Genomic DNA, 15637 nt, shown 5'->3' on the forward strand with positions numbered 1-15637 from the left:
TGACAACTGATATCAAGCATAATTTTTACACTTTGTTTTCTTTTCTTTTCCAAACTAGATCTGTGTGATGATTGTTTTCCTTAATCTTAAGTTATGTATCCATATTTATCCACATTTGTCAGTGGGCTTTTTATTGCTGTGAATATGATGAAAGAACATGTTCTGCTTGAGGTGGTATGGGCTCCTAAGAAAAATAATCAGATTTGAAAATTGGAACAGTTAAAAGCAGTTTAACTGTTGATTTAAAATTAATCCTAGCTGGCTTTCTTAATATGCATTTATGTAAGCTCCTTACTGATACCATCTTCTTCCACCAGATGTAGCTATAAACCAAATAGATTAACAAGTTGTAGAAATTGGCCTTAAAGATACATTTAAACAAATGAAATAAATTGTTAATCTTGTGGATAATTTTAAAAGTTTTCACTTGTTATAAATAAGCAATTAATTTTATTTTTGCATTTATAATATTTAACCTATTTCTAGGAATTAGATATAAATTGCTTAGATCATGCTAAAAGTGAAAGTAGCCATATCTATCAATTTATCAACTGCAGAATTACCTAATGTGATGATTATATAGTCCCTACAATTTAGAAAGTAGATTGTTCAGTAAATTGTTACTAACCACAGAGAGTTCTTGTTGAATTACAATGTTGTGTGTAATTTAAAACAAAAATGTATTGATGAAAAAATAGTGTTTTGGTTTATGTGTTGGGAGTTTTAAGCAACACTTTTCCTTCAGCAGTGAATGAGTCAAATCTTCAAGGCTAGGTACTTTTACAGCTTACTTTAGTTCCAGGCTCTGTCATTTCTGCTTATATTGAAAACCGAACTCCATGGGAGCAGAAGAAAAGCATGGGTATTATTCAACATGATTAAACTCTGACTTATTCTGAAAGGAATATTCTGGCCTGAAAATCATATAAAATACTGAATCCCATCCTTTATCTGTTTAATGTCTTGTGATTTCCCATTTACAGTTTTGAACAGCTTCCTTTTAAGGGAAAAAATACAGTAAGTGTTCTTTCAAGATAGCATTTGGCTTTTAATATTTTCAGGTTATAGGGACAGAATTTTCCTTCTTTGTGTATGAGCTGTGACTGTTCTCATGCTGCTTCTGTTCTTTACCCCATGCAGAAAAGATCTTGCTTCTCTTAGACAATAGCTAATGTAATACAAATTTAGCATAATGTTCCTTGTTTTTCATGTCTCTTCTGAAGCCTGAAGCATAATTTTCACTACTGCAATTAAAGTTTTGTTCACTTATTATTGTATCTGAGGTTTGTCATGGAGGCAACTAAGTTCTCTCATTGAATTGGTGCTACCTCTTTTATGAGAATTCCTATAGCTTTAGCGCACTTGCATCGCGGTTAAATTTGTTCATGAGAGTATGTGTGTGCATGGCTGGTGAAGGAATCTTTTTTGAGCAGGGGGAAAGGATGTTTTTTTTCTTTTTTCCAGTTGAACTATGCTACAGGGAAAACATACTGCTTCAGCATATGTCACCCACTTGTCATTCAGTTCTTGGTTAGCTGAAAGTCACAAGAATTTTGCTTCTTATTTCACTGGAAGTAGAATTGCACCCATAGAATTTCAATGCTATAATTCCATGCATATGTAGTCACCAAAAGCCAGTAGAAGTCCATTCTACCAAGAGGAGTGATTTCACCTTTACTTCACCACCCACCTCATATTTCTGTCCCCAAGGTTTTGCCAGAGGTCACCTTTGCGTGCCTGTCCTTGTAGCCAGAGTAGGAAATTGACCTGGTTGAACACTGAGCAAGGGAAGAGAAATGCTGGATCAGCCTGATTTATCATACAGTCACACAAACACTACTTTCAGCAGGAGAGAGAAGACAGGAGTGAACAGAGGCTACTGAAACAGAGATGTTTTATATGTCATTTGCTGTTGTTTAGTGAAGCACTTATGTTGGATCAGCCCGAAATGTTGTTTTCTGTAGGTGACATTCTCACTGCCCTAGCTAATGTCTCGGGACGTAAACACCCATCAACGGTTCAGGCCAAACAACTGAAGATGTGCCTTCCTATGATGCCTGTAGTGCTTCACCTTGTGACATCCCAGGTAGTTTCCCCCTCCCCCCCCCACATTTGTTGAACAAAGGACAAACTCTTACATTTTCTCAAAATATAATTTCTGCTGATTATGATCAGAATGAATAAAATAGAACAGTTGTTAATGTGTAGGTATGTTGATGAGTATTCCAGCTATGAAAGAGCATTAAAGATGTCTGACTTTTGTGCATTGTAAAACATCTCTAGTGATAGAAGCAAATACATATTTTGTCCTCTTTTTTCTTTAACATGTGAAATAGTTGGTTTACTTTTTCTGGTCATAAGATACGCATTTAACGGCTTTTTTTTCCAATTTTGGCTAAATTCAAATAGGTATTTCGTCCCCAGATAGTCACAAAGGAGTTTCTTTTCAACTATGGCACCTTACTTGTGAGTATAACCATCTAAATTAAATATTTTTTTACAATAGCTATGCATAAAATTTTGGGAATTGCTTTAATGTAATAAAATTACATTAAATTTCTAAATTGGAGAGAGAACTTTTTTCTGAACATGTGTTTTAAGCTTTGATTATATTCAAAACTTTATTTATAATCAGAAAATATTTTTGGGTCAAAGGGAAACTCTGCACATATTTGATAAACTGAGAATTTTTTGTGTGCTTTATTTTAGAGTATAAAAGTTTAGCTCTAAGTTAGCTCTCTAGAATTTCATGCTAGTATTTTTTGATTAGAAATGAAAGAGAAATTTTATAATCTAATCTATATTTAAGGTTTTGTTTCCTTTTGTCACCTTTTTCTTCTTGCCAGTACTTTTACACTGTATTTAGATGATGAAAAGCTATGGAGCTAAGATATTTGTCTCATGTTTACATCTATAACCTATTTATGACATTAGCCATAAAAAATTAATTTTTTAACAGTGCCATAGGATAGTATAGCAGAAATGAAATAGTACAGTTCTAATGTAATTTCATATGAAAACAGTTGTTAATGCTAAATGACAAAAAAAGAATATTCTAAAATTGTGTTTTTAGAGTTAAGCAAATACTTTTAAGTGCATGAGTTCATAAATGACAATTAGGGATTTACCTCCACAATAGCATGAAGAAATGCTTTACTACAATTAGATTCAAGTTATATGTTCAGATTCCCTTCTCTTTCTCCTTTGAGTCTTGATTCCAAGAAAATGTGAGTTTAATTTACCTCTACTAAAATATTTGTATAAAAATTATCATTAAAATGATGAAAAAAAAATTGAAACTGTAGATCTTGAATTACAAAGCCCTTTATCCCTTTGAAGCGTTTGTAACTAAGTAGTAAACTTATTAGTTTTCAATCAACCTTCTCGAAGGTGAAATTCTTCTGTCAACAATTTAGGTACAACAGACCAGTTATAATGTAAGTTTTCTTTTGATGTTACTCCAACTTGTTTGAAGTATTGACTGAGGAAGTCAGGCTAGTTGTACTAGCACTGCTTTCCTCTCAAATCAAGGAGCAGCAGATTACTCAATATTTCCTGCATTTTGTCCTGTCTCCATTGAAAAAGGCAATTCAGGATCTTACATACACTATTTTAATTTACACATGAAAAAGGGAGGGAAAGTAGTATATCTGAAAAATTAATATCACATTTTAATCCATTTTATGTAACTGTGTTATTATATGACTAATATAATTGCATCTGAAAGAGTAATTATCCATTCTGTCCGGCAACTCTGGAATTTTGTGTTTAGCAACATTCCCACTGACATCTATAAAGGGACATTCGATCATCAGCTTGTACTTCTTCAAAGTACTGTGCTATAATTGAGGCCTCTAAGACTTTAGCAAGTCAGTCTTTCAGTTTTTGTTTGTTTCATTCTTTTTTTTTTTCCTGATTTATTCAAAAATCTTACTCTTAACAATAAGAAATTATGAGGAGCAGAAAGATGTTTGGTATCTGGAAGGAAAAGTTATTTTCCTGCAATGGTTGTTCATGGAGAATTTTTTTTCCTTGCTGCTTTGAAGTTACTTCTATCATCACTGTAATTTTCAGTAGCGTTGAGCAAAGAAATTGAGAGGGAGTCAGGACAGTCCTTTCATGTTTTCTGCTATGAATATAAATACATGGAGGACACACTGTGCCCCAAAGGCACAGCTAATGGCAGGCTCCTACTGGTGTGCATAGGGCACAGAATCACCTGTAGTGAAATACACATACACCATTTCTCTCCGTTGCTTAAGAAACCCCAGGTAGTTGCATTTTTCTTAAATTAATGCATCTCTTTCTTGTGTTTCTAATACAAAGTTAAGGAAATAAGCATTAGTAGCCAGAACAAATTTTGCACCAACTACTCTGATTTTTCCAAATTAGTTTTGAGACTATGGTGGTGTGAAACTGTCTTAAAATGAACAAACAAAATAATTTGCCCTCTTCCAAAGCTACTTAATTAGATTATACCTAGTAATTTTTTTCAAATGATCAGGAAGATAACTTTTTTCTTATAGAAGCAGTTGTTTGTTATGACTGCCTCTGAGATACTTTTAAGCAATGAAATATATAATTAGTTTCTAACTCTGTTTTTAATTGGAGAAAAATCCTTCAGGTGTTTCTTACATACTGTGAAAAAAGATAACCCATGTAGATACTTCTGCCAATTTAATATGAAATAACGAAATTTTAAATGATAGTGAAATATAAAACAAGCACCATTTTCTTAAATGCTTTATTAGTAAAAAAGAGCATTCTACAAATTCTGCTGAGCATTTTCCTTCCTTAGCAAATGTTAATAACATGGCTTTTGCATCCCCATGAAATGAACAGCTATGCATAGAAATGAAAGCAAAATAATAGTGAGTCTAACTGTAAAATATTTACTTAACCCAGATTATTAATATTGTGTTCCCCCGTTCCTTAAAATGGTGACTAATTTAGGTGATTATTTTATAGAAAGTTGTATGCATTTTTTACGTGTTCTTCTGTGTGTAACTGTATCCATAATGTGTGTAGTATGCATGGAGATCAAAAATACAAATAACAGAAAATTGCATTTTCTGGAGGGTCTTTGGTCATTTTAGTGAGTTATTTTGACATAGCCATTTCCAGGGTAGTTCAAAGTCTTCTAAGAAATTACAATTTTCTGTTAAAAATAAAGACATTTCATTACTGTCTATTTAGCTGGAAATGTTATAATGCCTGATATTACTCAGAGTAATAGTCCTTACTGTACTCCACATTTAAATGTCCAGTAGCATTACAGACTTGCAGAATTAGAACAGCTAGATCATTAGTACTTTCAGTCTTAATTAACTAATATGAAAGTATTTCTATAGGTGCATTAACATTTTGTATTTACACAGTTCCTTAAAGAATTTCCTGTTGTAATTGTTCAGTGATTATGCTTCCTAATTTTTGTTCCTAAAGTGTTTTGACATAAATGCTGCTTCTTTTGTAGGAGTTCATCAGATCGATAGAATCAGGAGAAATAAACTTGGACAGAGCAATAGGTGAGGTAACCTATGATACTGCAGTACTTTCATATGCAGGTATTATAACAGTTGCATTTTATAAGGAAATATGATGGTTTTTACCACTAGGGCAAGCTGCATCAGAAGAATTGATTAAGACTACTTTCTTGACCTTTGAAGCAGTAACAGAGCATCCCAGCTTATTGACAATCCATCACTTGACTGTAAGTGTGGCAACAATTTAAATAGTTGCGGGCTAATAGGCCTAATTCCATTTATAAATAGAATATTTTGAAGATCTAGAAACTGTTTAAAATATGGCTTAAAATGTATTGTGATTCTGTTTGACAGGAAAAATATTTATCGTTTACAAAGAGATTTTCAAAGAAGCAGCAAGACATTCAGACTCAGTTTACTGTATTTAGTTGAGGAATTAAAGCAAGAATTAGAAGGACTTTAAAAGTAGTGTTCTTGATTCTATAAGTCTTTCTTCAGCTTCAAAGCAAGTGTGTTGCTATGTATTAGTTAAAATATCACCACTTTATTTGTCATTATGCTTTTAACATAGCTTGGAAAGACCATCTCTGAGGATTGATCCCATTCCATCATATTCTTCCTGATGAGATCATCAGTTTCAGTTATGGTGTTGGGGTTTTGTTGTTTTGTTGCTGTTTGCTTGCTTTTTTAAGTGTAACAGATTTCTTACTCAAAAGTTGCATTACAATTACCAAACCTGCATGCTATAAGCTTCTTACATCACTAAGGTTTGTTTTTGTTGAAGTTTTTGGTTAAAAGATTCTACTGTTAGCTAAGCTAGCTGAAGACAGAACAATTATGTCGTGAAACGGTTGTAAGGAAATCAGGAGGTCTGAATGTTTGAATCAGTGTTTGACAAACTATTGTAACCTATACCAATGCATTTTTGTGCCTGAATTCCCACCAAAAGTATAACCCATCATTCTTACTGGGATGACTATTTGATTCAAATTGAAATTTATGTGTTGTGTTGGAATTAGGTTAAGGGCACACTCAGTATAGCAGTTACATGAAGAAAGGCATTAGCAAATAAATAAGAATGAGGGATCTTAGGGATTGTGCTAAATAAGAATGGGTGATCTTAGAAAATGAGTATTTTTAGAAATTGAATTCTATTTGGTGTGCACGTTAGTTGACTGTTTAAATTATAAAGTCTTAATAAGTGAAAATAGTAAAATTAATCCAAAATATAAATTTGAATTTAAATAAATTTAATGGGATTTTTTTCATTATGCTCACAAAAGAGTGTATTCAAGAAAATGATCCTTATGCAAAAAAGCTAACCAATTAATAGTCAGAGGAAAAAATAGTACAGAACTGAACAGTTCAATTTACTTTAAACTAATATGGCAAATAATGTCCTAGGGAAGAAATGTTAAGTGTAGGTGAAGTATGAATGCCTAGTGATATCTCCCTACATGCCTGTCAGCCTGCCTCTCACTGTGTTATATCTGTATCATTCTAGAATCACCTCAATTTTAAAAAATAATTGCTTTACTTTTGTGGGTTATCAGGTGTCTTATAGTGACAGAAATATGTACCCTTTTTTGTGGGAGTCCATCAACATTTACTGAGATAACAATAGCGTGTGTCAGCACATTAAATAAAATTCCCCTACCTGTTTAAGTTTTAATGGTCGGGGGGGGGGTTCCCTGGAATAGCACCAAGGAGATAATTCCTCTTTACAACTCTTCTTCCCTTGCACCAATCCCCACGTTCAGTAGAATGTTTTACTGAAGCCGGAGAGTGACTATCCTAGTCTCTATTAAGTAACCCGTGGCTGGCAGTAGATGAGTTTTGAAGTATCTAGATTTCTGGGGAACAGTTTGCTTCATCTCATATGTTGGAAGTTTTAGATGTTTATTTAAAATCCATCTGAGCATATCAGTTACATAGCTAGAGATAAAACTTCCTCCCTGACCAGTGCTTGCCCAGAACTTCTGACGCATACCACTTTTGTAGTTTCTCTGATTTACAATAGGTGTAGATTTACATCCTTGTCGATTAACAGTTTTGGTTTTTTTTTTTAGAAAATCTATTACTTCACTCACTCGTTTTCATAAATAACAGTTCTTCATAATTTAAAAGAGCCCTTCTGACACTCAGCAAATAGTCATTCAGACACAAACTAAAGTGGAGAAATCGCCTTGCATTTTCTATGTTAAATTCAAGAAACTGTCCATTGTAATTAATAATCTCTAACCACATCTGCCACTAGTGGTGCGAACGGTAATTAGTTTAATACTATTTACGAAGTCTAGTGTGCTAATTATACTTGAATGTGCAGCATACATTACTTTAGAGGAAAGTGATACTTCATCTTCTATGATGCATACAAACTATTTTTGGAATTGTTGTTACTCAGGGGATATCTTCTAATTGCTTCTATGTGAGCATGACTGGAATCTATGAATATAAATGCCAACATCCAGTAGAACTTTGTGCGTTTTTAAAATGTTGAAGCAAGACACATTCAGGCTTCCAGATCAATATTTAAGTATAACAGTGGTTAATAGGAAACTCTTTTACTGGAGAAATTTGAATCCTAGGCTGAGATCAGAAGATTGGATGCTCATTTAGACAAAGTTGGTTACAAAGAGGATTTTAGGGAGTGGGGCTGAGGAAAGGCCAAAACCTTCTTGAGAGGATGCATTTTTTTCTACAGTGACATTGCTTTAAAGTCTCTAACCAGAAATAAAATGCATTTTTAATGATGTTTAATTTAATAAAAAGTACGGTTATATTGAGCAAGCAGAAACAGAAAGTTTTTCAGTTGAGTTCTGGTTTTAGTTTAGCTGCAATGGAAATTGTATAATTTTGGTATAATTTTTGTATAAATTCCTTAGTGGGAATTTAGGAGCAACATCTCAGGTTCTTTCCCACTTTGAAAAGCAAAGAATTGCTTGTTCTGGGTTTTAGTTCATGTTTGATTTGCCTTTGTATTTGTGCTTTCAACCAAGAAAAAAAAATTAATTTTTTTATGACCAAATTTCTGATTACCATCAACCTGAAGCCAATTATTGAGGAGCTTCATTTCTGTTGGGAGTGACTGTATTAGATATGGCAAAGTGTGATAAAGTCAACAGAAATTAATTGAAAGTGCTCAAGTGAGTGCCAGCAGTGAGCGGTAATTTCATTTTACTTGCAGTTGTGTGCATTTTTACAAGATATAAAGACTAACAGTTTGTGTGACTGTGCAATTTTTGACAGAACTAGATTTTCAGGTATGCGATTATAATGATGAAGGTCATCAAGAAGAGTCTCTACAGACTGGATTGAAATATAAACCCCAATTTCTCAAACTGGCAGAAGGCCAATTGCCTGTTTCCTCCACCTGCCTAAAATGGAAAAATATTTATTAAATTCAGATACTAAGCGTTATAATAATATTGATTATCAAATTTTTGATAAGTATTTAGATATAATTAAATTGAATAATTCTGTACTGACTGTATCATTTGCATTTTCCTTTTCTATGTTAAGTATATTTATTTGCCTGAAAAAAAGACATATGCTAATTCAGAGCACTTAGAGCAGTGATGAGGCTCACGATGGCAGGCAGTTCCTGTGGGAGTCCTTTCTATACTCTAACTAGCTCCCAAAAATGATTTGTGTAATGCACAGATGATCTTTTACCCGAAGCATGAAAGTTGTTATCTGGTTAAGGCAAAAGTTGTCAGCAGTGATTCTCTTCCTCAAGGTTTTAAAACTTATTTTATAAATCACGCTAAAATAAAAGCACCCCGAACATGATGAGTTGCTTGATAGGAAGTCAAGGGAAGAGCTATATGACATGGAAATCTACTGTTTGACAATATGAGAGTTATTACTTTCACCAAAGATGACAACACAAGGGTTAGAAACTTCTGCAAGTGCTTTTTTCTTGATTCAGCATGATGTTCTTCATCCACAGGCTGTTCTGATCTAACTACTGACACCTTAATTTTGTCAATATAGGATATGACTATATGAACATATTGCACAGAATTTTTTCAACCACTTTCCCTTTTCAAGTAGATAAAAATTCTACACCCCATGTGGCTTTCTGTCCGTTAAACTAATCCAGATGACATGAGACTTTTTTGTGAAACCATTTCTCTACTAATTGACATACTGAGTCAGTCAATCAGTGCTGTCTCTTCCCAGAAGAAAAAAACAACCCTCAATGAAGATTCTGAAGTTCTGAGGAATTTTAAATAAAAATTACACAAGTGTCATCCTTCTTCCCAATCCATTCTAACATGCATTAGATTATTTTTTCTATTATATTCTGAGAGATTACTGGTGATATTAAAACATAAGGTGTATGCTGTGCCACCAGCAAATGCTTTAAGAAATGTGAAAGCAGCACAATCTTAATTCCATAGTCACTTTCAGCAGTAACTTTTTATGTGGAATTTTAATGAGAATAAATGTCAAGCTGATGATGTTGTAGCTCTGACACATGACTGGAAAAAAAGTCTGAGCTGATGGTCTTCACTTTGGTATGTTCTGCTTTGAAGAAAGGACGAGGAGAAGATATTTCTCAGTAGAATCACAGAGTATTTTGAGTTGGAAGGGACCCACAAGGATCATCAAGTCCAAGTCTTTAGTGAATGGCCAGTTGTAAGTTAAACAAAAGCACACCAAAACAAAGAAGATACCTCTAGAAAAATCTCTGAAAGTAATGAACATAGTTATTTGTGAATTTGGATATGATAGCTGCATATAACGAATAGCGTAGTTTCTATATGTAAGCTTAATTCTGTGATCTGATTTTCACTTGAGAACAGCATGGCTCTCAAATGGGCTAGGCTTCAAGCCTGCTTACCTTTTGTGTCCACCCAGTGGACTTTGGTCTTAAGCACTGATTTGAAGAGGTCTAAAACTTAGTTTTAATTAAGGGAACTATTTTGTTTGTTATTGGTAAGGTTAATCATATTAAGGCAAGTTCTGTGGCCTTGAGAAGAGGGTTAATATGTCCATATAAACATTGCCTGAGTTATAGGGGATAATGGGTAACTTTGGTTATATGCTAGTTCATTAATACATGATGGTTGCATGCATACGTTCAATAGTTGAATTCACCCTTTCTGTGTAGCAAAGGTGAATGGAAGTTTAGTTGTCCACCTTCATTCTTAGGGAGTACCTCCTGCTAAATAGGGATTAGTGTGTTGGATCCTTCCACTGTGAGCCCTTGCAGTGTTACAACTGCTTTATAGCGGGTACTTGTGGAACCTGGACTTTGCTTGGTGAGGTTAAGTAAAGCTAAGGCAATGTTTGTTTCTAACATTGGCACATATATTTAGGGTGCAGGGCTCATGTCTGACATCTCCTGAACAGTGGAGACATGTAGAGAAGGACTGAAATTACAGTTCTCTCTTTCAAGCCCTTCCTAGTAGGTGGTGAGTACTTCACTGCTCTGAAACTGTAGCTTGTCCCTCTTTCTTTGAGGATTAAAGTAGCATGCAGACTCCAAAGATCTGGGGTTTGTACATAATAAAATAATGTTGAAAAGTGCATTCAGCTTTTGCTGAGTGCTCATACCTCATTAGTGGAGTTTTCCTTGCAGAAATTAGTGAACGTTATGGAGACAGATGTTTTGGTTTCAGATAGAATACTTGAATTTCCAAAAAGGTTTTGACAAAGTCATGTGCCAAAGACTTCAAATCCATTAGTGGCCCTTCCCTCTTGTCTTCAGACAGATCAACTTCTAACTAGTTAAAATTTACTAAGTTGAGAATAGAGATCAGTTTTTAAAAATTTAGGTATTTTAAGAGTGTTGCCTTACAAAGATGTGTTGCAACGTGCTACTTACAACTAATCCAGACGGGAGGTGACTGAACTAACTGATGACACTAAATTATTCATATCAGTGAAAATTAAAACTGACAGAGAAGTTGCAGAAGGTTTCCAGATACATAGTGAAAGGAAAATAAAATTACATGCAATTCAATACTGATAAATGTCAAATAACGCACATGGGGGAAATAATTTTAACTGTGCTTACACAGTGTCAAACTCTAAACTACTTGGAACTGTTCTGGAAATCTTTTAGCATCATTTTTCTATGGAAATGATAGCTTTCTACTTAGCAGTAATCAGAAAGACAACTAGATTATTAGAAAGGACTAGTAAAAGATCAGACAAAAAAGTAGAAAAAATCACTGAACCATGGTAATACCATGGTGCCCTCAAGCCTCAAATACTGAATGCAGTTGTGGTCATTCACTCTGAAAGGGAGTGAAGCTTATCAAGAAAAAGTACAGGGTGATGATGCAAGGAGGGCCTGAGATGGTAAGACCTTCAGCTTGGAAATAAAAAATTCCAGAGTATCATATTACAAATGACCTGGGAAAGTTGATTTGGAAATAATTATTCATATTGTAAAATAAGAATATGTATCAAATTAGCTGCTTTAAAATAAGCAAGGATGTGTTTTTTCATAAGGCAAAACTGAAGAGTAAAATTCAGTGGCATAGGTATTGCATGTGCTAAAATTATAAATACATTTAAGGTAGGATTGGACAAATATTTGGGAGAAAAGATTAAATGCAAAAATACAGATACAACATCAGCATAGGAAGTCTCTTAGCTCAAGAACTATTTTACTAGAAACTAGACTTGTGCTTTAAGTTTGGTCTATTTCTCCTACTCCTTTCTACTCCTTTCCAGTTGTCAGAAACATGATTATCAGGTTTGAGCTATGTTTTTGTTTGGTCCTGTGCTTATGTATTATAGTTGGAAGATGTGAATGTAGTGTGTATGGAAGTTTAAATATTTCATTGCAATTTTGGGTACTGATGACAGCACAGCTTTTGAATGCCGTCATTACAGAGGAATACAATGTTGGCTTTGGGCAGTTAGGTATTGATCATGAGCTGGATATCAGGCTATTTAAAAAGATGATAGGAACTCTTATGATATACAGATATGATCATATTCAACCTATCTAATCTGTTTAGACTTAAAGAAGAGTATTTCCTTTCTTTTGAGCAATCTTAGTGATAAAGACTGAGACAAAAAACCCTGTATCTGACTGTCTTCATGCATATATGGAGATTTGATTCCACGTAAACATCAGAAGCCATTTAAAAAAAGAAGGAATGAGTGCTTGTTTGAGTACTCTTCTATGCCAAAATACTAATACCATGCTTCTCTATAAATAAATGACCGAAACATTTGTAGTTTACTGGTGAATTTATTAAAAATACTTTATGTACTTTTACACTTCAGTTTATTTCACCTCAATAATTACTTGCATGGTTCATATCTTGTTTACAAATTTGCGTACACACTAGGAAAATGGAAAAATTAGTGAAAAAAACAGTGACCCAAATGGCATGGAGAGGAGATTAGGGCTGTGGAGTTAGGAAGTACCTGATTTAATGTTCTTGTAAAATTGAATACATGCTTTTCCCTTCAGCATATGCATTCTGATATGCTTTTACATAACAAAATAATTTTTCATAGGATTAGTGCTTTATTTAGTTGATCTCCCTACCGCACTGAACTGACATGAGGCAAACACCCGCCGTGGAGAATTCCGTTCTAAACTGTTTGCCAAAATTGAGATTTGTGTTAGAAAAAGTTCAGAAAAATCTGCTACAGTTGTTTAAGATCTAAAGAATCTTCTTTACAATGACAGTTGAAAATACATTTATCTTAGAAAAGACTTATGACTGGATTGACTGCATTTGCTAATGTGGAAAGACGGCTGTTAATACTAGATTAAAGTGAAAGAAGATTTTAAGTTTTAGAAATTGAAGTTGCATCATACTGCTGTATCTTAATCGGTATAAGTCTGAGTCAATGCTCCTGCTTGAGTGATTCGTAATATCCAAGGACCCTACATTGCTTCAGATAATCGAGTGCTGCTTCTTTTCCTCTTTTCTGTCTCACGCCTTTAATTTACCACTTATGTGTGCCTCTTCATTTAAGAAGCATTGCAGTAGGTTGAACTGGTTTCTTGGACTGAAAGATCTCAAGTGCATACCTTTTTTTCTTCCTGCCTCACTGCTGTGATTGCCATTTGTAGAACAGCTCAGAAACCTGCATTAATGGAGTTGTTGGAATGCAGTGTACTTTTATTATTTAACTTAAAATACCATCAAATATTTCAAAATTATGAAGTGTTACAAAAGTCACTACAACTATGAGATATACCGTTATCTATATAGGTCTTGCTATTTGTACTTGCAAGAGTAGTTTGACTTCATATCTCAAGCAGAATCCTTTTAACTCTTTTATTGAAAGTATGGAACAAAGGCATTTTATAGTTTTTTTCATAAGTAAAAAAAGCTAGAGTAAATGAATCCCTTAATGTCAGGGATTAATTTAACAGAGTCCACCAACCAGCAATGAAATAGTTGCTAACTGGAGTTATTGCTGGCTAGAGGCTAACTTCATTTAGTGACCTTTTTCATATATACTTTCAGCTTCTGTAGATGTTTCTTATTAGTAGCGGCATACTTCTAGGGAAATTTTATCTTCTAGTATTAATTACTGAAACAAAACACATGGGGGATTATAACCCAGTCTTGTTATGCCAAATTCTGTCCACAGTGTAGTGAGAATGTATGCAGCAATTTTATTTGTATAAATAAATCCAAGGACAAGGTGTGCATCATTTAAACAATGACTTAGCAATTCTTTCATAGAGAATACTAATAATACACTGTTTTGTTACTGAGCTATAGACTAGTTTGTCATCAGTTGATTTCCAATGGAGCAAAGCTGACTAGTCCTGTGACAGATGATGCATTTGTAACAATACCCTCATGGACAGTAAAGAGCTGACTGGATTATATTTTTTCGTAGTGCAAATCTTATGTATGTGCATTTAAATTTTAGTGGAAGACTGTGTATTACCAGAATGGAGGAAGTTAAAATTTTTTCAAGAATCTGTATTAAGCTTAGGGATATTTAATTAAGAGGTAGTACATCTTTCCTGATGTATCTTAATTCTATGCAGTTCTGTTTTAGAAGGATTTTTCATCTAAACTTTATTCAATGATTAGTTTATGGATTAAAGCATTGGGATTAAGATACTCTAATACTCTTTTTTCTTAATATCTTACATCTGCACTGAATTCTATATTTTAAATTCAAATTCCCTGTCAAAGAATTATACCAATGTTACTGTTGTTTTCTATGTAAAAGTACATTAACGTCTCTAACTTATGGCAGTTTACCAGCGAAAAATTAACTTGGTGGCTTTGTAAGTGTGATTATGGATGAATATCCATGATTATTCATCTCTTTGATTAAGGGCTTTAGCAGTGGAATAAACATGGATGATAGTGTATCTCTGTTCTATTTTTTTCATCTGTGAATAATCTAAGCCAGATCTTTCTGATTCTCTGTTTTAGGTTGAAGACTGTATCCTCCCACCACTGGTTTCTTTGGTGCACAGTCAGAATGGTAAGTATACAGGCACATCAGCTACAGTTTCCATGAATTCCACATTTTGTTGTAATTATGCTTCAGTGTGGTCACATTCTTGGCATCTTTATTTTCAAGTGGAATGGAGACTCTTCAGCTTGCGGTTGCTCTCAGAAACCACATCACTGCTTTTAAGCCACGAGGTCATGGTTGAGGAGAAAGGGGAGAACCTCGACTCAAACAGCAAGCTTCTGTCTCTCATTAGAGATTTATTGCTGCCTCAGTAAGTATAATATTGCTCCTGTAATGGGGCATAACTTGATACGCAATCCATTTTGACAGTGTTTTAACTACCCTTTTTATGTTTAAATGGCAAAGCAAAAAGAGGAATAGCAATTAACTGCTGCCAGAGTTCTCTGCCCAAGATGTCCGCCTAGGTTTATTTAGTATTTTGACATATACTACACAAACACAACTTCTGTGTGACACTCATTTCTGATACTGTGCCTCTGGCTGCTCTTGAAACAAAGCAAGATTCCCCCTAGCTTTTGGACTGTGATTTAAATGCTACTCTTTGTTCTGCTAATAAAGTTAGAACAGTCTAACTACATCATCTTTTTCTCTATTTTGGATATTGTACCTTCATGTTAGATGTTCTGATATCATATGGAACAACATATAACTTTTTAAAAAGGAATAGTACATCAGGTATTAATCCTTCGCGGTTCACCCACATGTGGCCTGGAAATTCA

The 15637-nt window shown here is 34.1% G+C and overlaps 1 protein-coding gene across 10 annotated transcripts in view; it reads left to right on the forward strand.

The window, feature by feature from the left end:
- ULK4 (unc-51 like kinase 4) overlaps positions 1 to 15637 on the forward strand; it is a 229890-nt gene that overhangs the window by 82882 nt on the left and 131371 nt on the right. For all 10 annotated transcript variants that reach the window (XR_003533025.1, XR_003533023.1, XM_027675600.1 and 7 more), the window contains exons 24-29: positions 1965 to 2086; positions 2410 to 2466; positions 5474 to 5525; positions 5616 to 5710; positions 14873 to 14924; positions 15024 to 15168. Coding sequence is in view for 8 of the 10 variants with exons in the window: in XM_027675600.1 (XP_027531401.1) it covers positions 1965 to 2086; positions 2410 to 2466; positions 5474 to 5525; positions 5616 to 5710; positions 14873 to 14924; positions 15024 to 15168 (523 nt within the window). In the remaining 2 variants the exon portion in view is untranslated. The remainder of the gene's footprint in view (positions 1 to 1964; positions 2087 to 2409; positions 2467 to 5473; positions 5526 to 5615; positions 5711 to 14872; positions 14925 to 15023; positions 15169 to 15637) is intronic.

The sequence above is a fragment of the Neopelma chrysocephalum genome, unplaced genomic scaffold, assembly GCF_003984885.1.
Source record: "Neopelma chrysocephalum unplaced genomic scaffold, ASM398488v2 Primary Assembly neopelma1_26, whole genome shotgun sequence".
Taxonomy (NCBI): Eukaryota; Metazoa; Chordata; class Aves; order Passeriformes; family Pipridae; genus Neopelma; species Neopelma chrysocephalum.